General features: G+C 48.6%; 2 protein-coding genes across 2 annotated transcripts in view; both read left to right on the top strand.

Moving 5' to 3' along the window:
• Positions 1–74: 74 nt before the first annotated feature.
• On the top strand, positions 75–3,660 carry aqp10a (aquaporin 10a). Its single transcript, XM_067237472.1, has 7 exons — positions 75–91; positions 173–242; positions 749–875; positions 1,988–2,124; positions 2,375–2,494; positions 2,583–2,800; positions 3,184–3,660. Exons 1-7 carry the CDS (start codon positions 75–77, stop codon positions 3,410–3,412), a joined length of 918 nt encoding a protein of 305 aa, XP_067093573.1. The 3' UTR covers positions 3,413–3,660.
• Positions 3,661–10,652: 6,992 nt separating this feature from the next.
• Positions 10,653–21,346, top strand: part of atp8b2 (ATPase phospholipid transporting 8B2) — an 18,836-nt gene continuing 8,142 nt past the window's right edge. Inside the window, 13 exon segments of the mRNA XM_067237471.1 lie at positions 10,653–10,761; positions 14,607–14,665; positions 15,259–15,372; positions 15,794–15,892; positions 16,035–16,096; positions 16,218–16,290; positions 16,636–16,706; positions 18,934–19,013; positions 19,719–19,877; positions 19,998–20,086; positions 20,161–20,197; positions 20,200–20,356; positions 21,127–21,346. The exon segment at positions 21,127–21,346 is cut by the window's right edge and continues 25 nt beyond it. Coding sequence (XP_067093572.1) covers positions 10,656–10,761; positions 14,607–14,665; positions 15,259–15,372; positions 15,794–15,892; positions 16,035–16,096; positions 16,218–16,290; positions 16,636–16,706; positions 18,934–19,013; positions 19,719–19,877; positions 19,998–20,086; positions 20,161–20,197; positions 20,200–20,356; positions 21,127–21,346 — 1,326 coding nt within the window. The 5' untranslated portion in view covers positions 10,653–10,655.

Here is a 21,346-nt window from a genome sequence, read left to right as displayed (position 1 = left end):
GAGAGAGACTGACTGACAGACAGACAGACAGACAGGTGAGCCCAGCAGAGACAGACAGAACACCAGACTGTATGATGAAGGAGCTGCAGGAGTTAGCAAACCCAGCAGGACTGGGGGACAAGGTGAAGGGGGGCCCCAGCCCCCCTGGCCCCCCTGGCCCCCTCCCTCGCAGGGGCCTGAGAGTGACTAACCCTCTGCTCCGGGAGTGTCTCGGAGAACTGCTGGGAACTTTCATCCTGCTAGTGAGTATGAGAGGACAAGCTCTAAAAATCCAGCCAGCCGTTTTTGATAACTTTGATCAAATCGTATTTATGTAACGATATTCTCTGTAAAAAAGTAGAAGGAAATGCCCTGATTTTCTTACCTTGCGAAAGAACCGTATCAGAATTTTATGACACGTGTATAATAAATGAGTTTACACACTACATATTCTGAGGGCAATTTAGATATTTATTACTATGAAGTTCAAGAGTAGGTAGTGTTTTGTAGTTTGTACATGTTTCCGTGTGTTTGTACCGTACGTGTAAGTGCATGTGTGTAGTGTGTGCGAGCAGTTGTGTAGTGTGTAATCTTTTTGTCCTTGCTTGGAAAGGTCGAGTGTCGTTCCCACAAGCATCAAGTGGACAATCTCACTACCCCTCACTCTGCTCCTCCTCTCCCTCCTCACTATCCTCCCCCTCTCCCCTCTCCTCCCCCTCTCCCTCCCCTATCCCCTCTCCCTCTCTTCCTACTTCTGCTGCTGTTGTAGATGTTTGGCTGTTCTGCTGCGGCTCAGGTGAAGACCAGCAGAGAGACTAAAGGACAGTTCCTCTCGGTCAACATGGCTTTCTCTGTGGGAGTGATGTCTGCTATGTACCTCTGTAAGGGGATCTCAGGTAAACAGTCTGGTAGTCTTGATCCACAACCATCCATCCACCCCATGTATCCACGCAAATATCCATCAACCTGTTCATCCATCCATCTATGCATCCACCCATTCATTCCTTCATTCTTTCATTCATTTATTAGTTCACTCAACCTCTCACATTCAGCAAAAGCTTGATAATATGTTGGTGTGACACAACTTAACCCTTGTGATGCCTTCGGGTCACATGACCCAAAGGTTCATAACGAACCATCGTTGTGTTTACCCAATTTTACCCAATACAAAAACAAATACAAATAATTTTCTTTTAACCTTCGCAATGTGGGGGGTCTGGGACAGCCCAACGGTTAAAAGAAAATGCTTCACTTTGTTTTTGTATGCGGTAAAGTTGTCGCAATACGACGGTGGGTCACAAAGACTGATGGGTCAGAATGACCCGAAGATAACACAAGGGTTAAGGACACGAGGTGACTCAGTAGTTGTGAGATTGTGGTTTATTGTCCCAGCAAGGCCTGGTGTTCACACTATTCATTTACCGTCTCAACAGCAGCTTTGCCACAGATAGCCAGTAGTTCCAAGGATAAACGTTAATGGTGCTGCCAAGCATTGTGAGTTACAGGTTTTCCACAGAGCAGAGTGCAGTCAACAGGACAGACACAGACAGAGGCCTTGGAAGAACTAAATATCTTCAAGGCTCTCTCTCTCTCTCTCTCTCGCTTGTGTTTGGTCTTAACGGAAGAGAAGAGAACACCCATGATCTCTTATCATCCTTCCTTTTATCACTCCACTTGTCCTCTGACCTTCCTCCTCTCTGTCTCCTCCTCCTCTCTGTATCCTCCTCTCTGTCTCCTCTCTGTCTCCTCCTCCTCCTCTCTGTCTCCTCGTCCTCTCTGTCTCCTCCTCCACTCTGTCTCCTCCTCTCTGTCTCCTCCTCTCTGTCTCCTCCTCCCATCTCTGTCCCTCCTCCCCTCTCTGTCTCCTCCTCCTCCTTTCTGTCTCCTCTTCCTCTCTGTCTCCACCTCCCCTCTCTGTCCCTCCTCCCCTCTCTGTCTCCTCCTCCTCCTTTCTGTCTCCTCTTCCTCTCTGTCTCCTCCTCCCCTTGGTCCGTCTCTTCTTGTCCAGGAGCCCATCTGAACCCTGCAGTGTCTCTTAGTTTCTGTGTGCTGGGCAGGGTGCGCTGGAACAGGCTGCTGCCCTACATCCTCTGCCAACTGTTGGGTGCCTACCTGGCATCAGGAATAGTCTTCCTGGTCTACTACGATCAGTGAGACCCTTCCACACACACACACACACACACACCACACACACGTCACTCCACACACACACACACACCACACACACACACACACACACCACACACACACACACCACCACTCCACACAGATGCCTACACTCACACACTCACACCTACTTGCCACACACAATTACACACGCCTACATAGACACACACAAACATACTGTTATCGCTATGTTATCAGGTATAACCCTCTGCTTTCTCTCTCTGGGCCAGATGCTATCATGGAGTTTAGTGGGGGGGTGTTGACTGTGTATGGCCCAAATGAGACAGCGTCTATCTTCGCTACATATCCCTCAGAGACCCTATCACTGGGCAACAGCTTCCTGGATCAGGTGAGAGGGGAGGGGGTGTGCTGGCTCAGTCGTTATCCTACCCTCTCCAAGCTGTTCCATGTAACTGTGTCTGTCTTCTCGTCTGTAGGTGGTGGGCACAGCCATGCTGATGCTTTGCATACTCCCATTGGGCGAACAAAGGAATACTCCCGCCCCCCCAGATCTGATTCCACCTATTGTGGCGGTGATTGTCTTGGGGATTGCCATGTCCATGTCGGCCAATTGTGGCGGAGCAATCAACCCTGCCCGAGACCTGGGCCCACGCCTCTTTACGCTGTCTGCAGGCTGGGGCACAGAGGTGTTCACGTACGTGGATGTGGCTCAAACACACACGCATGCTGCTCTGCTGCACTGTGAAGCAGCTTCAACTCTCTCTCTCCTTTCTCTGTCTCCCTCTCTCCTTTATCTGTCTCTGTCCTTTTCTGTCTCTCTCTCTCCTTTCTCTGTCTCTATCTCTCCTTTCTCTGTCTCCCTCTCTCCTTTCTCTCTCTCCTTTCTCTCTCTCTCTCCTTTCTCTGTCTCTATCTCTCCTTTCTCTGTCTCTCTCTCTCCTTTCTCTCTCTCCTTTCTCTCTCTCTCTCCTTTCTCTGTCTCTATCTCTCCTTTCTCTGTCTCTCTCTACTTTCTCTGTCTCTCTCTCTCCTTTCTCTCTCTGTCTCTCTCTCTCCTTTCTCTCTCTGTCTCTCCAGGTGCTACAACTACTGGTTCTGGGTGCCTTTGGTGGCCCCCTTGCTTGGGGGCTTGGTGGGCACCCTGTTCTACCTGATCTTCATAGACTGGCACCTGCCCGACCCTGACCCCGACAGCCCTGGCCCCCCGGCCCAGCGGCCCCCTGGCCCCCCGGCCCCCTACGAGACCTGGAAGGAGTCCCCTTATCCAGGGAGGTACAGGATGGACCTGAAAGGGACCACGTTCTAGAGCAGACCTCGGCAGCCCGCGGGCCGGACCTGGCCTACGTGAGGTAAATCAAAAATAAATAAATGTGTTGAGCGGTAGGAAATCTGTAGTCATGAAAGACTCCAGTGATCAGGTAATGTATGTATGTGTGCTTACGGAGCCTTGCCGACAGGAGACACTGAGTTAGCTGTTGGTTAGCCCTTGAAAATGTCCGCTCACGGTAAAAAACGAACTAACAATCAAAAAAATAAAACAATTTATATTTTATAATTTACTTTTTAAATTGTTTGATTTTTTTAATTGTTAGTTCCTAGGATTAGTTATACTACTGTACTTTTATACTTTTTGATTGTAGATCCGTATATGTTTATTGTGTAAACCGAATAAAACCAAATTCTGATTCTGAGTTTTTAACAAGACATGGACTTCTACGTATCTGTTTACTGTCAAAGTCAAAGGCAAAGCAGTGTGCTTAGTTTGTGCAGGACAGGTCGCTGTGTTGAAGGATTACAATTTGAATCGGCACTATGGGACTAAACTCGCGGACAAATACAAGAACTTGACTGATGCAGAGTGGGTGCGGGCCGCTGATGGTTTGCTAAGCTGCAGACCCTGATGATCACCTGTCAGCTGTGCTTTGCATATCCACCTCAGACATCCAACCAGACTTCAATGAACTTGTTCAAGCCCAAGACATACTGGATTTTTCTCATTGAGTAAGAAAAACTGAACTGAACTGGAAAAAATCTAAAGCACTTATTGCTTTTGTATAAGGTTAATCAATTGCTGGTCTTTGACATACATATTATGTATTTTTGTGAAGGTTTAAAGGTATGTAAAAAAAAAATTTGACACTTTTGACATATTTTCATTGCCTTATTGTAACATGTATTACCAGTAGCAGCTCAAAACCATATAATTTACTGTTTTGTTATAAATTAGTCAAATTCATATTGAACAGAATTAAGTTCAGCCTATTGGTTCGGCCCGCCACAACGGTCCCAATTTCTCATGTGGCCCTTTGGGAAAATGAACAGCCCACCCCTGGTCTAGAAGACCTTTACCTTCTGCATGTGTGCTGCTATGCTGTGGAGAGGACATGGTTGACCTCCGGGAGAAGAGGAACATGGACTGGTCTGTGTTGCATGTACAACACACACAGCTTCTGCTAAAGGAGGGAGGGAGAGGATTGGGAGTTTCAGGAAGTATGAAGGCTAGATACCGTAGAGGCTGCTATTCCTTCCTACATTATGCACTGAGTTACACACAAGGACTCATTTAAATAGGTCATGTCAAGAGGGGATGTTAATCATTTGATAATAATAATAATAATATTTCAGTGTTTTTTTTTCAATTGAATTACAGATGGATAGCTAATGTTATTTTTGTTGTGCAAACACTTTTTCATATCTATATTGTACATAACTACATGTGATTGTCAAAGATTTGTATATTTTGGTTTGACCCATTGCGGGTTATCTGGATTCCCAGTCACATGATCTCTATCGTTCTTTTCGACCTGACCTTCGGTTAGCAAGGTGGCCGAGAGCTGGGAGTTGCACCAAGGGCTAACGTATTTTATGTGTTGTCTCTTCGTGTGCAGTGTGGAGGCTAATAAAAAAAATACTCTAACCAGCAAATCTTCAGTTGCAGCAGTGTCCTAATTGAAACTACACAACGCAGAACGAACCACGTTACACAATGACGATATGTTATGAAACAGTATGCATTGTTGGTTACACTGTAACAATCATATGGTTGTGATACGCCAGATAAACTTTCAAGCACTGATTTAAGTTTGTATGGCGAATACTGAAGTTTAATATAATGTTCAGAAAATACACCAAAATAATTGTACAAAAAACAATTATATTGGTTTATATTATATTATTTTAGTTATATATTGGTTTGTTTAAAGTTAAAATAAGTATGAGTGTTAACATGAGCGGAATGAGAATGTGACGGATCGAAGTTGTCTGCATGCAAGATCACGAAATTAAAGTGGTCTCTAACAGGCTGTAGTACTCCAAAAGGCCAACAGATGGCATTATAATACACAAATAAACGCACATGGCAAAAAGGCGTATCGGGCACTCGGCACTCAGTACTACAAATGTCTACAGCATTGTCTGCTAATAATAACGTTTTGCACCCCGCAGGTGATGAGTGAATACAATTTATGAGTAGTACCTTAAAACAAAAGTACTAATTTAGTGGGGAGGCCAACAATCTGACAATACATTTTAGCAAATAATTGCCCACCATATCATTATTTCCTGTAAAAGTGTGCCGTGCTTAAGTAGTATTTAATAAACGCAAAATGTCTTTGTTTGAAGCGATCGAAGTTGCTGCAAAGTGCGCAGAAGGGTGGTCGAGGTAAACACCCCCCTCCTTCCTCCCGTTCCCCGTCTTACCTCGCCAGCATGTCTAGCACCGTGCATCCATAGTGCCTGGATCCTTCTACCTCAGTGGCCTTACGGACAAGGGCAAACGTTGCCTCGCTATGTCCACATAATCAGCATGGAACCGGCGAGAGAAATGAGAAGGACGCGGCTATTACAAATGGGCTGGTAATTCCAACTAGAAGGTAGGTTGAACTAGGAGATCTATGCCTATCTCGAAAAATCATGTGTTCAGTAAAGTGATTTGATGACTGCCGAATCATTCAGAGCTCAGTTTGATTGTATGAAGTAATTAGCCGACTGTAGTAATCGCTTTTGAAATTCGTTAATCTTGTCTCTATGGTAGCTATAAATCATTCCAAACTAACTTTAATCCAAGTAGGTAGGCTATTAGCCAACCTGAATAAAGTTTTTTTGTCTTGTGAGCCAGATATTTTAGCTTAATGTTGACACAATTGTGTTGGGGCTGCACTTTGCAGGCCAACTGTAGGCTATTTTAAAGTTTATGGATGTTTTGAAATGGATGATTGTATTAGCAGCAGCTGTGCTTAAGTTTTAAGAGGGATTTGGCAGCTCTAAAATTCTCGAATTCATCTTGTCAGGCTACAGCGCCACTTGAGTGGTATTCTGACTACTGGCCAAGAAAGGTGCTTAGGTACTCAGTGTCCCTGGTATTTTACACATCGTCAGAATGCGATCTTTATTCCATAAGGGCACTGCGGGGGCTTACACAACCAGGAAGGAGGGAGAGAAAGGATGAGCATAAAGCTGGTTAGTAAGAAGAGATAGAAGTGAAGGTACACGTGACGCCTGTTCTCTGGCACTTCAAGAAATACGAATGGGACAGCGCAGAAAGAAAACAGAATAATGGAAAGCTGGGTAATGTGAGAGAGGGTGTAGAGATTGAGGCAGAGAGCGTGAGGTGGTGTCTGGAAAGAGGAAAGATGATCAGCTCCATGAGAGCGACGGTCTGCTTGATGTATTGATTTGAGTCCTCACTATGCCAGCCAGCCTCCTCCGTGTCTCTGTGTGTTACCACCCAGCCTGGGAGGGTGCTGCCTTGTCCTCATGTCTCCTCTGGTCCCACACAACCAGATGGCACAGGGTAGACATGATGAAGCACATGCACATCTGTGATGTAGCATTTTATCTCCTTCCTACTCTGGGAACAGGGCAGATGTAATGCAGTTAAGAGACAGTTAGACAAACAGGCAGGCAGGCAGGCTGAGTTTTAGTTCCACACAGACGGATGCTGCTGAATGTCATTTCCTTATTAGAGCTCAGCCACTGTTTCTGTTTTACTGTGTGGTGTGTGTGTGTGTGTGTCTCACTTTCTGTGTCTGTCCCAGTGATACACTAAATGTAAATGACACCGTTTGGTCCATATGAATAGGCAGCCTCTTGGTACTGGAGTACTGAGGATGTGTCTCCACGGTCACGTGGAGGGAGGCGTTTGTGTTCCTCTCGCCTGCCGATCTTGGTTGAGTGGTCACTTCCTGTCTCAGTTTCTGAGTGTGTACTAACACAAATACTAGCACCTGCTCGTCCTACACACACTCTCACATGCTCTCACTCTCAACCACGTACAGTACGTTCACAGTAGTCACCCCCCAGCCTGCATACACAGCCCCATCACCCCCAGCCTGCATACACAGCCCCATCACCCCCAGCCTGCATACACAGCCCCATCACCCCCAGCCTGCATACACAGCCCCCCTACAGCCCCATCACCCCCCAGCCTGCATACACAGCCCCATCACCCCCAGCCTGCATACACAGCCCCCCTACAGCCCCATCACCCCCAGCCTGCATACACAGCCCCATCACCCCCAGCCTGCATACACAGCCCCATCACCCCCAGCCTGCATACACAGCCCCCCTACAGCCCCATCACCCCCCAGCCTGCATACACAGCCCCATCACCCCCAGCCTGCATACACAGCCCCCCTACAGCCCCATCACCCCCCAGCCTGCATACACAGCCCCCCTACAGCCCCATCACCCCCCAGCCTGCATACACAGCCCCATCACCCCCAGCCTGCATACACAGCCCCCCTACAGCCCCATCACCCCCAGCCTGCATACACAGCCCCATCACCCCCAGCCTGCATACACAGCCCCATCACCCCCAGCCTGCATACACAGCCCCATCACCCCCAGCCTGCATACACAGCCCCATCACCCCCAGTCTGCATACACAGCCCCATCACCCCCAGCCTGCATACACAGCCCCATCACCCCCAGCCGGGGCCTGCTGTTCATATAGTTTTGTTTTTCTCTCCTTCTGCCCCTCACCTACCCCTCATCCTTTCAACTCCTCTTCTAAACCTTCAACCTTCTCCCTGCACCTCCACCCTTCCCCCCAGCCCCTCCCACAGTCCCATGGGCCATAGTGGAGTGCTGTCGGCAGAGTGGACATGTTCAGAAAGAGGCCTCCTCCTGGTGAGTACCCAGATGTGGGGTTAATGTGTGAGTGGTACTGTGTGTGAGTGGTACTGTGTGTGTGTGGTACTGTGTGTGAGTGGTACTGTGTGTGTGTGGTACTGTGTGTGAGTGTGTGGTACTGTGTGTGTGTGGTACTGTGTGTGTGTGGTACTGTGTGTGAGTGTGTGGTACTGTGTGTGAGTGGTACTGTGTGTGTGTGGTACTGTGTGTGAGTGTGTGGTACTGTGTGTGTGTGGTACTGTGTGTGTGTGTGTGGTACTGTGTGTGTGTGTGGTACTGTGTGTGTGTGGTACTGTGTGTGAGTGTGTGGTACTGTGTGTGAGTGGTACTGTGTGTGAGTGGTACTGTGTGTGAGTGTGTGGTACTGTGTGTGTGTGGTACTGTGTGTGTGTGGTACTGTGTGTGAGTGGTACTGTGTGTGTGTGTGTGGTACTGTGTGTGTGTGGTACTGTGTGTGTGTGTGTGTGTGGTACTGTGTGTGTGTGGTACTGTGTGTGTGTGTGTGTGGTACTGTGTGTGTGTGGTAATGTGTGTGAGGTGTTACTGTGTGTGAGTGGTACTGTGTGTGAGTGGTACTGTGTGTGTGATACTGTGTGTGTGTGGTACTGTGTGTGTGTGGTACTGTGTGTGTGTGTGGTACTGTGTGTGTGTGGTACTGTGTGTGTGTGTGTGTGGTACTGTGTGTGTGTGTGTGGTACTGTGTGTGTGTGGTACTGTGTGTGTGTGTGTGTGTGGTACTGTGTGTGTGTGGTCCTGTGTGTGTGTGTGTGTGTGTGTGGTACTGTGTGTGTGTGGTACTGTGTGCCATCTGACAAACTCAAGGAAATTGTTTAATTCACATTAGCACCCACTGCTCTATAAGTGTCCTGTAGGCTCTTCCAGTTAATGAGAGGGAGGATGTGTGCGTGTGTGTGTGGTCCTGTGTGTGTGTGTGGTACTGCTCTATAAGTGTCCTGTAGGCTATTCCAGTTAATGAGAGGGAGGATGTGTGTGTGTGTATTTACGAGTCACAACTGTACTGTGAGTGTGTGTGTGTGTATGGTACTGTGTGTGTGTGGTAATGTGTGTGAGGTGTTACTGTGTGTGTGTGTGGTACTGTGTGTGTGTGGTCCTGTGTGTGTGTGTGGTACTGCTCTATAAGTGTCCTGTAGGCTATTCCAGTTAATGAGAGGGAGGATGTGTGTGTGTGTATTTACGAGTCACAACTGTACTGTGAGTGAGTGAGTGTGTGTGTGTGTGTGTGTGTGTGTGTGTGAACACACGCGTGACAGAAGTGTGCTGTTAGCAGTCAGGTCGAGCCCTCTGTTGGCACCAGACTTCCATCAGGCTGCACATGCTCAGACACCTGCCTGTAGCCCCGCCCACCGCTGCAGTGTCTCCGCTCCCTCAGGCCTAGAACCACTCAGGAAACTGGGCTGTTGTGAGCAGCCATCTTGGCTCCAACCCCCCTCACAACGGCATCTCCTCTGGTACACAGATCCAAGATGGCACACAGTTTCTTTCACATCCCAGCAGAGGCAGTTGCCTTGACAACGTTAGCTTCAAACAAACTGTGATTGGTCAGACCCCTCGCCAAATAAACAGCCTTTGCGATTATGTCATCCTTAGCAGGGAAATGTTGTTGTTGGCGTCAGAGAAGACGGGTTTGTTTCTGAAATAAGCCAATATTGGGATTGAGCTTGTTATGATAATAGTTGCCAGGTTACATGAAAATACCTAGATGTTCCGATCTATACATTTGATCGTGTTTTAAAACACTCCACTTAATGAAAATAGGCTACATTAGATTCTCAAGCCTACTTATTTAGGCAATTTAATTCTAACACATCTTAATTGTTATAACGGTTAGCATTATATTAAGAACAGATGCGCGTGATGTTTGTCCGTTTTTTACTACTTCCGTGCGGTCGTTTGCAGTATCTGTAAAAGTCAGCGTCAGCAACGCCGTAATACGGGATGAAGGTTCCGCTTACAGCATCACGGAGAGCGAAGCTGGCAGAAGTCAAGACAATATCACAGAATGACCTCAGCGTTTCTGCGGCAGAGGGAGAGAGAGACAGAGAGAGAGGGATAGAGAGAAAGAGAGAGACAGAGAGAGAGGGATAGAGAGAGAGAGAGAGAGAGAGAGAGAGGGATAGAGAGAGGGACAGAGAGAGAGGGATAGAGAGAAAGAGAGACAGAGAGAGAGGGATAGAAAGAAAGAGAGAGGGATAGAGAGAGGGACAGAGAGAGAGGGATAGAGAGAAAGAGAGAGCAGTAAAGGGAGGGGGCTGATGGAGGGAGACGCTTTTGATCTAAACTGGTTCCGCGGGACAGGAGAGAGGGCAGTGTAGCTAGCTAAACGTCTGACCTAGTCTCCGCGATGTCGACGCAACTACGGACTTTTAAATCCCTATAAAATTAATACAAAAGTCATAATGACTATTCCTAAAGATATTCCTGAAAAGTGGTTCCCCGTCGTGTTTCCTCTACAGCGGAAGAAACAAGGAATCGATGCGGCCAAAACGAAACTGAAAGGGACAGGTAGCTTACCTTTATCCACTTGTGTCGTTTGTTATTGGACTATATTTTCTTTTGCGAACAAATGTAATGGATGGAATCAAAATTCCTGTCATGCATGTTGTGTTTTTTCTCTAAATGCTCTGAATAATGCAACATTGCCCTCTGAATACAGACTTTCTTTTTGTGAATAAATCATTTCCATTTCCATACAACATCTGTGTGTCGTCGTCATTCCTACCTGCGCCATCGCTCCCCAGTTCCAAACTGTCAACACCTCAGTAGCCCCATAAACAACATTGTAGAAGTGCGTGCCTGCATGTGCGCGCCTGAGTGCATGTTTCCACACTGTCTCTCAACGTCATCAAGGTTCCCTTCTCTGACCTTGCCATAGTCTAGCCTGTGTGTGTGTGTGTGTGTGTGTGTGTGTGTGTGTGTGTGTGTGTGTGTGTGTGTGTGTGTGTGTGTGTGTGTGTGTGTGTGTGTGTGTGTGTGTGTGTGTGTGTGTGTGTGTGTGTGTGTGTGTGTGTGTGTGTGTGTGTGTGTGTGTGTGTGTGTGTGTGTGTGTGTGTGTGTGTGTGCGCGCGCGCGCGTGTACCAGTTATCCTTATGTAAATTGTTCTATAATGTTATGGACAAACAAGTTCCTGGTTAATGTGCGTATGTCTGTACACAGTGTGTGCTGTAGTGACTCATCTGCAGCTCCCTGACACACTACTGTGTCCAAACTGTTTCAACTCGATGTTCATCTCTCCCCTTCTGCGGATGTCCCTCTCTCGGACCCAGTCTAAACCGGTTTTGATGTCTGATGTGAGTGTGGTTCTTGAGACCCATTTTTGGTGCGCTGTAGCCATGCCCTTGACAGAGAGTGGTCTCCATCAGAAACGAGTGTTTACTTTTTAAATAGTCATCTCTCTCAGGCCGCTACCAACATCATTTTGTCACAGATAAAGGGGCTTTTAATGTCTTACTTTTAAGGCATGTTTGTTAGAGTTTCATTAGGCTAGTTAGTGAATGTTTGTGTGTGTGTTTTGTACCTGTGTGCACGTGCGTGTGTGTCCTTGTCTTTGGACCTGAGACACTGATCAATCTTACAGGCGCCAGTCACCACCGATGATCACATCTGTGAGTGTGTGTGTGTGTGTGTCAGCACACCTTCATTTGACCTCAGATTAGACCAAGCCATCAGATCTAGTCAGTGTGTCATCTCCATGGTCGGATCCCAAACGAGACAGCTGTGTCTGTGTGTGAGTGCCATCCCATTTCCTGATAATTATATTAGTCTGTTTAATTAGATATTCTTATAGTCATAGAGCTGGAAAATGAATGTGTGTATGCGTGTCATGTTGACACTGTGGAGGCTGGAGCAGATCTGGGAGCAGAGCTGGGAGCAGAGCTGGGAGCAGAGCTGGGAGCAGAGCTGGGAGCAGAGCTGGGTTTAGCAGAGCTGGGTTTAGCAGTAGAAAGTCTCACATGAGGCTGCAGGTTCTTGTGTAGTTGATCCTGTCCTGCTCTGTCACCATGATGAAGGGTTCTGGGTTTGTCCTGTCCTGCTGTGTAGCGCTGGCCTGCTCCGAAGCTGGCACAGCCCTGGTGCTGCCCTTGAGCTTGTTCCAGCCAGCCTGCTAGAAATGCTTAATGGATCAGGCTAAAGACACTCATATTCTCTGGCAGGGTTTGGCTGGGGCTGGGGCTGGGGCTAGGGCTGGGGTTAGGGCTGGGGCTAGGGCTAGGGCTGGTGCTGGGGCTGGGGCTAGGGCTGGGGCTAGGGCTGGGGCTAGGGCTGGGGCTAGGGCTGGCTGGGCTTGGCAGGGAAGCTGTGCTTGGCAGGATTGTGTTTCTATGCCTCCCTGGAAGAGGCAGCATGCCCTGTTAGGGGGTTAATGCAGAGTTGGCATCCAGAGAGAGAGGGAGAGAGGGAGAGGGAGAGAGAGAGAGATTCAGTCCTGTATGGAGGCAGTTAAATGAGAAAGAGATGAGGAGGTATATTCAGTCCTGTATGAAAACACTGTACTGCCCTAACATGCCCTGAAAACACTGAACTGCCCTAAAATGCCCTGAAAACACTGAACTGCCCTAACATGCCCTACTGCTGGTCCAGCCGCTAGACAGACATGACGTCACAACTGAGCTGTGTGGATCAGCTGAGGGCTGATGAGCTGTGTGGATCAGCTGAGGGCTGATGAGCTGTGTGGATCAGCTGAGGGCTGATGAGCTGTGAGGATCAGCTGAGGGCTGATGAGCTGTGTGGATCAGCTGAGGGCTGATGAGCTGTGTGGATCAGCTGAGGGCTGGATGCTGCTCTTGTGCTGGCTGGGGTTCCTTCTACAGACAGACTCTCTTCAGAGACCACAGCACCTCGTGTAGAAGCAGGCTGCGCTAGGCTGTTTCTCAAACATCACAAACACAGGAAACCACAATGTGAGACCAGGGGCACTTCTGCCTACAGCCGTTTCTGACATTGTTCCATCTCTTGTCAGAGCTTTATAGGACACTGTTATATCTGGCTAGATCTTTATAGAACACGCTAAATCTGTGGTTAGAGCCTGATAGAAACACGTCTCTGAAACAAGACTTGTGAGAGTCTTGTAGAGCATTGTTACATTACATTTAGTCATTTAGCAGACGCTCTTATCCAGAGCGACTTACAGTAAGTACAGGGACATTCCCCCCAAGGCAAGTACGGTGAAGTGCCTTGCCCAAGGACACAACGTCATTTTGCACGGCCGGGAATCGAACTGGCAACCTTCAGATTACTAGCCCGATTCTCTAACCCATTGTTATACCTCTGGTTATAACCTTAGAAGAACTTATGAACTTGTGATATCTGCACCTGGTGCACTGTGGTACGTGTGTCTCACGGCCACACTTGTCCAAAATAGAGCAGTTGTTTCATTTGTAAGAGCTCCCTCATCAATATTAGAGGAGAGTGAGAGGAGAATGGGAGGGTGGGGAGGAGGGTGGGAGGGAGGGAGGGTGGGGAGGAGGGGTGGGTGGGGAGGAGGGGCACCACTGCATCAGCACAAGCTCAGATAGCAACAGAAAACAGGAGAGAGAGGGGAGGAGAGAGGGGAGAGGAGAGAGTGGACGAAAGAGAGGGGAGGAGGAGAGGAGGAGAGAGAGGGGAGGAGGGGAGAGGAGAGCAGAGAGGAGGAGAGAAAGAGGAGAAAGGGACAGGACAGTAAAGATTCTGTCATGAAAATGAACATTTAAGGCAGAAAACACTTAGCTAACTCAGCCTTCTGGTGATCTGGCATTTATAGCTAACAAATCTGGCCCACCAAGTGATGGGTAGTACAGACAGACACACACACACGCGCAAACACACACATCCAGCAATGAGTAAAAGGTATTTGGCTCTGATCTGTGCTGGGTGCCCCATCATTAATGAGCCTCCAGTCAAACAAGCTAATTACTGCTCAGAGGTACAGTATTTGGCCTTGTGTGGGTGTGTGTGTGTGTGTGTGTGTATGTGTATGTGTGCATCTGCATATGTGTGTGTGTGTGTGTGTTATTCTACTCTGCCTTCGGCTCTACATTGATTTAACCACAAATTATTTCTGGAAAAAGCCCATCATCTCCTCCTCCTTCTTTTATGTCCTCACTCTCTCTTTCATTCCTCCTCTCCTCATCAATCTTCTGAAGAAAGGCTCGCCAGGAAAGATATTGATGAATCTAGATATTGACTCAGACCTGACCAGTCAAATACTCTTAATTGGCCAATTCCTACCGTGTCCCTCCCTCACAGTGAGGTGATCATGTGGTCACTGGGGCTGGTCTGTTGGCCTGGAGATTTACAACAACAGTGTTTAGTTCTGTACATTTGTGTTTGGTGTATTGTCTCAATGTGTGTGTGTGTGTTTCCTTAGAGGAGGAGAGAAGAGTCCGGGCCAATGACAGAGAGTACAATGAGAAGTTCCAGTACGCGGTAAGACAGCCCCGAGGACACACCCCTGTATCAGACAGCTCTGAGGACACACCCCTGTATAAGACAGCCCCGAGGACACACCCCTGTATAAGACAGCTCTGAGGACAGACCCCTGTATAAGACAGCCCCGAGGACACACCCCTGTATAAGACAGCCCCGAGGACACACCCCTGTATAAGACAGCCCTGAGGACACACCCCTGTATCAGACAGCCCTGAGGACACACCCCTGTATAAGACAGCCCTGAGGACACACCCCTGTATAGATCTGTGTGGATATAATCAAACACTGTTACGACAAATGTCAGTAGTTGTAGATGTACTTGTAATGCAGGGAGTCAGGTGGCTGAGCGGTTAGGGAATTGGGCTAGTATTCAGAAGGTTGCTGGTTCGATTCCCGGCCATGCGTAATGACTTTGTGTCCTTGAGCAAGGCACTTCACCCTACTTGCCTCGGGAGAATGTCCCTGTACTTACTCTAAGTCGCTCTGGATAAGAGCGTCTGCTAAATGACTAAATGTAATGCTCACTAGCTCTCTCTCTCTCTCTCTCTCTCTCTCTCTCTGTCTCTAACTCCGTGTGTGTCTCTCTCCAGAGTAACTGCATCATGACGTCAAAGTACAACATCATCACCTTTTTGCCCGTCAACCTGTTTGAGCAGTTTCAGGAAGTGGCCAACACCTACTTCCTGTTCCTCCTCATACTGCAGGTACGTGGAGGATGGAGGGAACATCATGCTGGGAGGAGGATGGAGGGAACATCATGCTGGGAGGAGGAGGGAGGGGGGGGGGTGCAGGACATTCAGGGAGGAGGGGGGGGGGAGGAGGGGAAGGAGGGGAGGAAGAGACAGCTGCTCTCCACTTACACCCCTGAAGGACACATATATGAAAGGAGAAAGAAAAGATAGGAGTGCAAAGAAAGATGACCTCATGCTAATGCATGAAACAGAATGCCTCATTTTGTCATTGCTTACTCCACATGCACACTCCAAAAACTCTCCCCCTGTGTTGTCCCTCCCCCCCCTCCCTCCCCTTCTCCCTCCCCCCTCCCTCCCCCCTCCCTCCCCTTCTCCCTCCTCCCCCTCCCTCCCCCCCCTCCCTCCCCTTCTCCCCCCCCCCCCCTCCCTCCAGCTGATCCCTCAGATCTCCTCTCTCTCCTGGTTCACCACCATCGTGCCTCTAGTTCTCGTGCTGAGCATCACTGCAGTGAAAGATGCCACAGACGACTATGTGAGTCTCTCTCTCACACACACACACATACTGTACACACACATACTGTACACACACATACTGTACACACACACATATACTGTACATAGAGACGCACACACACACAGCCTACAGTGTGTAACGGCTGCTTGTGTTCCTGCAGTTCCGTCACAAGAGTGACAACCAGGTGAATAACCGCCAGTCTCAGGTCCTCATCCACGGCTGGTGAGTCCCCCTGCTGGCTGACACGCTGCACTACACCCATGTGTCTCTCTCTCTCCCTCCCTCTCTCTATTAAATATTCATATATATATTTTCTGTCTGTCTCTGTTTTTCGCTCTCTCAGCCTGGAGAAGGAGAAGTGGATGAATGTTCGAGTGGGTGATATAATTAAACTGGAAAACAAGCAGTTTGTGGCAGTAAGTGTGTCTGACACTGTAATGTATTCAGTGTGACTGCCAATACTGCACACACACACAAACACACACACACAAACACACACACACACACAAACACACACACAAACACAGTCCTTATCTGAAGCCCTGTACACAGGTGTCGTTTATACAGACCCTTCTCATCATGAGCTTTCATAACATTTTATGGATGTACTTTACTGATTTCATATCCTGCAGATCACTTTTAATCAACTGTGTGTGTGTGTGTACGTGTGTGTGTGTACGTGTGTGCATGTACGTGTGTGTGTGCGTGTACGTGTGTGTGCGTGTACGTGTGTGTGTGTGCGTGTGTGCGTGTATCCACAGGCTGACCTGCTCCTGTTGTCCAGCAGTGAACCTCATGGGCTGTGTTACATCGAGACAGCTGAGTTGGACGGGTCAGAACACCTTCAGTACCTCAGTTACCTGTCCAGTCAGAGAACACGTTCAGTACCACAGTTACCTGTCCAGTCAGAGAACACGTTCAGTACCACAGTTACCTGTCCAGTCAGAGAACACCTTCAGTACCACAGTTACCTGTCCATTCAGAGAACACCTTCAGTACCACAGTTACCTGTCCAGTCAGAGAACACCTTCAGTACCACAGTTACCTGTCCAGTCAGAGAACACCTTCAGTACCTCAGTTACCTGTCCAGTCATAGAACACGTTCAGTACCACAGTTACCTGTCCAGTCAGAGAACACCTTCAGTACCACAGTTACCTGTCCATTCAGAAAACACGTTCAGTAGCTCAGTTACCTGTCCAGTCAGAGAACACCTTCAGTACCACAGTTACCTGTCCAGTCATAGAACACGTTCAGTACCACAGTTACCTGTCCAGTCAGAGAACACCTTCAGTACCTCAGTTACCTGTCCAGTCAGAGAACACCTTCAGTACCACAGTTACCTGTCCATTCAGAAAACACGTTCAGTAGCTCAGTTACCTGTCCAGTCAGAGAACACCTTCAGTACCTCAGTTACCTGTCCAGTCAGAGAACACCTTCAGCACCACAGTTACCTGTCCAGTCACAGAACACGTTCAGTACCACAGTTACCTGTCCAGTCAGAGAACATGTTCAGTATCACAGTTACCTGTGCAGTCAGAGAACACGTTCAGTATCACAGTTACCTGTCCAGTCAGAGAACACGTTCAGTAGCTCAGTTACCTGTCCATTCAGAGAACACGTTCAGTAGCTCAGTTACCTGTCCAGTCAGAGAACATGTTCAGTACCACAGTTACCTGTCCAGTCAGAGAACATGTTCAGTATCACAGTTACCTGTGCAGTCAGAGAACACGTTCAGTATCACAGTTACCTGTCCAGTCAGAGAACACGTTCAGTAGCTCAGTTACCTGTCCAGTCAGAGAACATGTTCAGTACCACAGTTACCTGTCCAGTCAGAGAACATGTTCAGTATCACAGTTACCTGTCCAGTCAGAGAACACGTTCAGTATCACAGTTACCTGTCCAGTCAGAGAACACGTTCAGTACCACAGTTACCTGTCCAGTCAGAGAACACCTTCAGTACCACAGTTACCTGTCCAGTCAGAGAACACCTTCAGTACCTCAGTTACCTGTCCAGTCATAGAACACGTTCAGTACCACAGTTACCTGTCCAGTCAGAGAACACCTTCAGTACCTCAGTTACCTGTCCAGTCAGAGAACACCTTCAGTACCTCAGTTACCTGTCCAGTCAGAGAACACCTTCAGTACCACAGTTACCTGTCCATTCAGAAAACACGTTCAGTAGCTCAGTTACCTGTCCAGTCAGAGAACACCTTCAGTACCACAGTTACCTGTCCAGTCATAGAACACGTTCAGTACCACAGTTACCTGTCCAGTCAGAGAACACCTTCAGTACCTCAGTTACCTGTCCAGTCAGAGAACACCTTCAGTACCTCAGTTACCTGTCCAGTCAGAGAACACCTTCAGTACCACAGTTACCTGTCCATTCAGAAAACACGTTCAGTAGCTCAGTTACCTGTCCAGTCAGAGAACACCTTCAGTACCTCAGTTACCTGTCCAGTCAGAGAACACCTTCAGTACCACAGTTACCTGTCCAGTCACAGAACACGTTCAGTACCACAGTTACCTGTCCAGTCAGAGAACATGTTCAGTACCACAGTTACCTGTCCAGTCAGAGAACATGTTCAGTATCACAGTTACCTGTGCAGTCAGAGAACATGTTCAGTATCACAGTTACCTGTCCAGTCAGAGAACACGTTCAGTAGCTCAGTTACCTGTCCATTCAGAGAACACGTTCAGTAGCTCAGTTACCTGTCCAGTCAGAGAACATGTTCAGTACCACAGTTACCTGTCCAGTCAGAGAACATGTTCAGTATCACAGTTACCTGTCCAGTCAGAGAACATGTTCAGTATCACAGTTACCTGTCCAGTCAGAGAACATGTTCAGTACCACAGTTACCTGTCCAGTCAGAGAACATGTTCAGTACCACAGTTACCTGTCCAGTCAGAGAACATGTTCAGTATCACAGTTACCTGTCCAGTCAGAGAACATGTTCAGTACCACAGTTACCTGTCCAGTCAGAGAACATGTTCAGTATCACAGTTACCTGTCCGGTCACGACACCTTGCGGTCTCAGTGTTGTGTTGTGTTGTTTTGCAGGGAGAGCAACATGAAAGTGCGCCAGTCGTTGTCTGTGACATCAGAACTGGGTGACCCCAACGACCTCGCCACCTTCAACGGTAGGGGGGCAACGCTCTCCTCTTGTTTCTCTATTTGTCTGTCTCCCTCTCTCTCTCTCTGTCTCCCTCTCCTCTCTCTGTCTCCCTCTCCTCTCTCTGTCTCCCTCTCTCCTTCTCTCTCTGTCTCCCTCTCTCCTTCTCTGTCTCCCTCTCTCCTTCTCTCCCTCTCTCTCTCTCCTCTCTCTCTCTCCCTCTCTCCTTCTTTCTCTCTCTCTCCCTCTCCCTCTCTCCTTCTCTCTCTCTCTGTCTCTCTTTCAGACTGTCTAGTTCTTAAGCCTTTTAGGTCAGCAGGTTCACTCTGCCACCCTTCTCAGACACACATTTCCACTGTCACACACACAACACACACACAGACACACACACATTTTGCCCTCCCCAGTCTGCACTTAGCAGCCCTGGTCTCGCCCTCAGCCCCCTCGTCAGCACTGAGCATCGTCTCCTCACCTGCTCAGCACTCTGCAGCTAACCAGCCCACACACACCCCTCCTATCACATTCCACGCACGTGGGTGTGTCTGTGCATAGTGTGTGTTTGCAATCGATTCTACCTCCTAAAATACCCCTAAATTAAATAAGTGTGCTTGGAATGAGACCATTTTATATGTGTATTGCATTTTTTAAGTGTGTGTGTCGTGTGTGTGTCCTGTGTGTGTGTCCTGTGTGTGTGTGTCCTGTGTGTGTGTGTGTGTGTCCTGTGTGTGTGTAGGTGAGGTGGTGTGTGAGCCCCCTAACAACAAGCTGGATCGTTTCCATGGGACCCTGTTCTGGAAAGACAGCACATACAGCCTGAGCAACCAGAACATGCTGCTGCGAGGATGTGTCCTGCGCAACACGGAGACCTGCTACGGCCTGGTCATCTTCGCAGGTGTGTGTGTGTGCGAGAGACAGACAGAGGGAGGGAGTTTGTGTGTGTGTAGCTGCGTGTGTGTGGGTGTTAGAGAACGTGTGTGTGTGTTTAACAGATACTGTTCCCCGTGTCTCACAGGTCCAGACACCAAGCTGATGCAGAACAGCGGTCGCACCAAGTTCAAACGCACGAGTATCGACCGCCTCATGAACACCCTGGTCCTCTGGGTAGGGAACGTCCCGCTGCTTCTGAGTCGTGTTCTGAACCTGCTGTGACAGCCTTCCTTCCACCTCCCGCACAGATCTTCGGCTTCCTGGTGTGCATGGGAGTGATCCTGGCTGTGGGAACGCCGTGTGGGAGCGCGAGGTGGGCCAGCTGTTCCAGAGCTACCTTCCCTGGGACCTTCCTGTTGACAACTTCCTGTTCTCCGCCTTCCTCTCCTTCTGGTCCTATGTCATCATCCTGAACACTGTGGTGCCCATATCACTCTATGTCAGGTAACAGCGCCCCCTGGCTGTGGCACGACAGCTTCGCCACAACATCATCATCATTAAGAACTCCTGAAAAAAATAAAACTGAAAACAACCGACTCTCTTTGTCACCAGAAACTAAGTCAAGGCAAAGAAGCCAGGTTCGATGTTCATGTTTTTTCTCTGTGAGACTCAGTTATTGAGAGGCCAGTGGGAGAGAGTAACAGGAGAGGTGGTCAGCCCTGGTTTTACTTCCACCATTATTTCTCAGACACTCAAACACAATCCTCCTTTTATTTTGACGTCTACTTGCCCATTTCTCCAGTGCATCCATGTTCTTTAACATGATTGGTTCTTTAACATGATTGGTTGACATTTTGTTTGTTTAATTTGTCCATGTTGTCCTCAGAGCTCCCCCCTTCAGGTAAGACAGAGTACTGCAGCTGGCTCTCCCTACATGTCTGTTCCTCCACTACCCCACTAACACCCCAAACCTACTAGCCTCCTGTGAAGTGTACTAGTGTGCTTACTGAAACACTAAACTGACTGACTAATGATGTGACCCAAACTGACCTGAATGATATCGCAAACATCTTGAATTGTACTTGAAGTGTAACACTAGCATGTGACACTGACTGCAACAGAGAACTGAGTCTCTCTCTTTTCCCTCCCTCCCCTCCCTCCCTCCCTCCCTCCCTCCCTCCCTCCCTCCCTCCCTCCCTCCCTCCCTCCCTCCCTCCCTCCCTCCCTCCCTCCCTCCCTCCCTCCCTCCCTCCCTCCCTCCCCTCCCTCCTCAGTGTGGAGGTGATAAGGCTGGCTCACAGCTACTTCATTAACTGGGACAGGAGGATGTTCTGTCCTGTCTGCAACACAGCAGCAGAGGCCAGGACCACCACCCTCAACGAGGAGCTGGGGCAGGTGGGACACACACACTCACTCACACACTCGCACACACACACTCACTCACACACTCACACACATGCACACACACACACACACACAATACATACACTGGGA

This window comes from Osmerus mordax, chromosome 6, assembly GCF_038355195.1.
Source record: "Osmerus mordax isolate fOsmMor3 chromosome 6, fOsmMor3.pri, whole genome shotgun sequence".
Taxonomy (NCBI): domain Eukaryota; kingdom Metazoa; phylum Chordata; class Actinopteri; order Osmeriformes; family Osmeridae; genus Osmerus; species Osmerus mordax.
The sequence above is the reverse complement of the archived record's forward strand: the minus strand, read 5'-3'. Positions and strand labels throughout refer to the sequence as shown.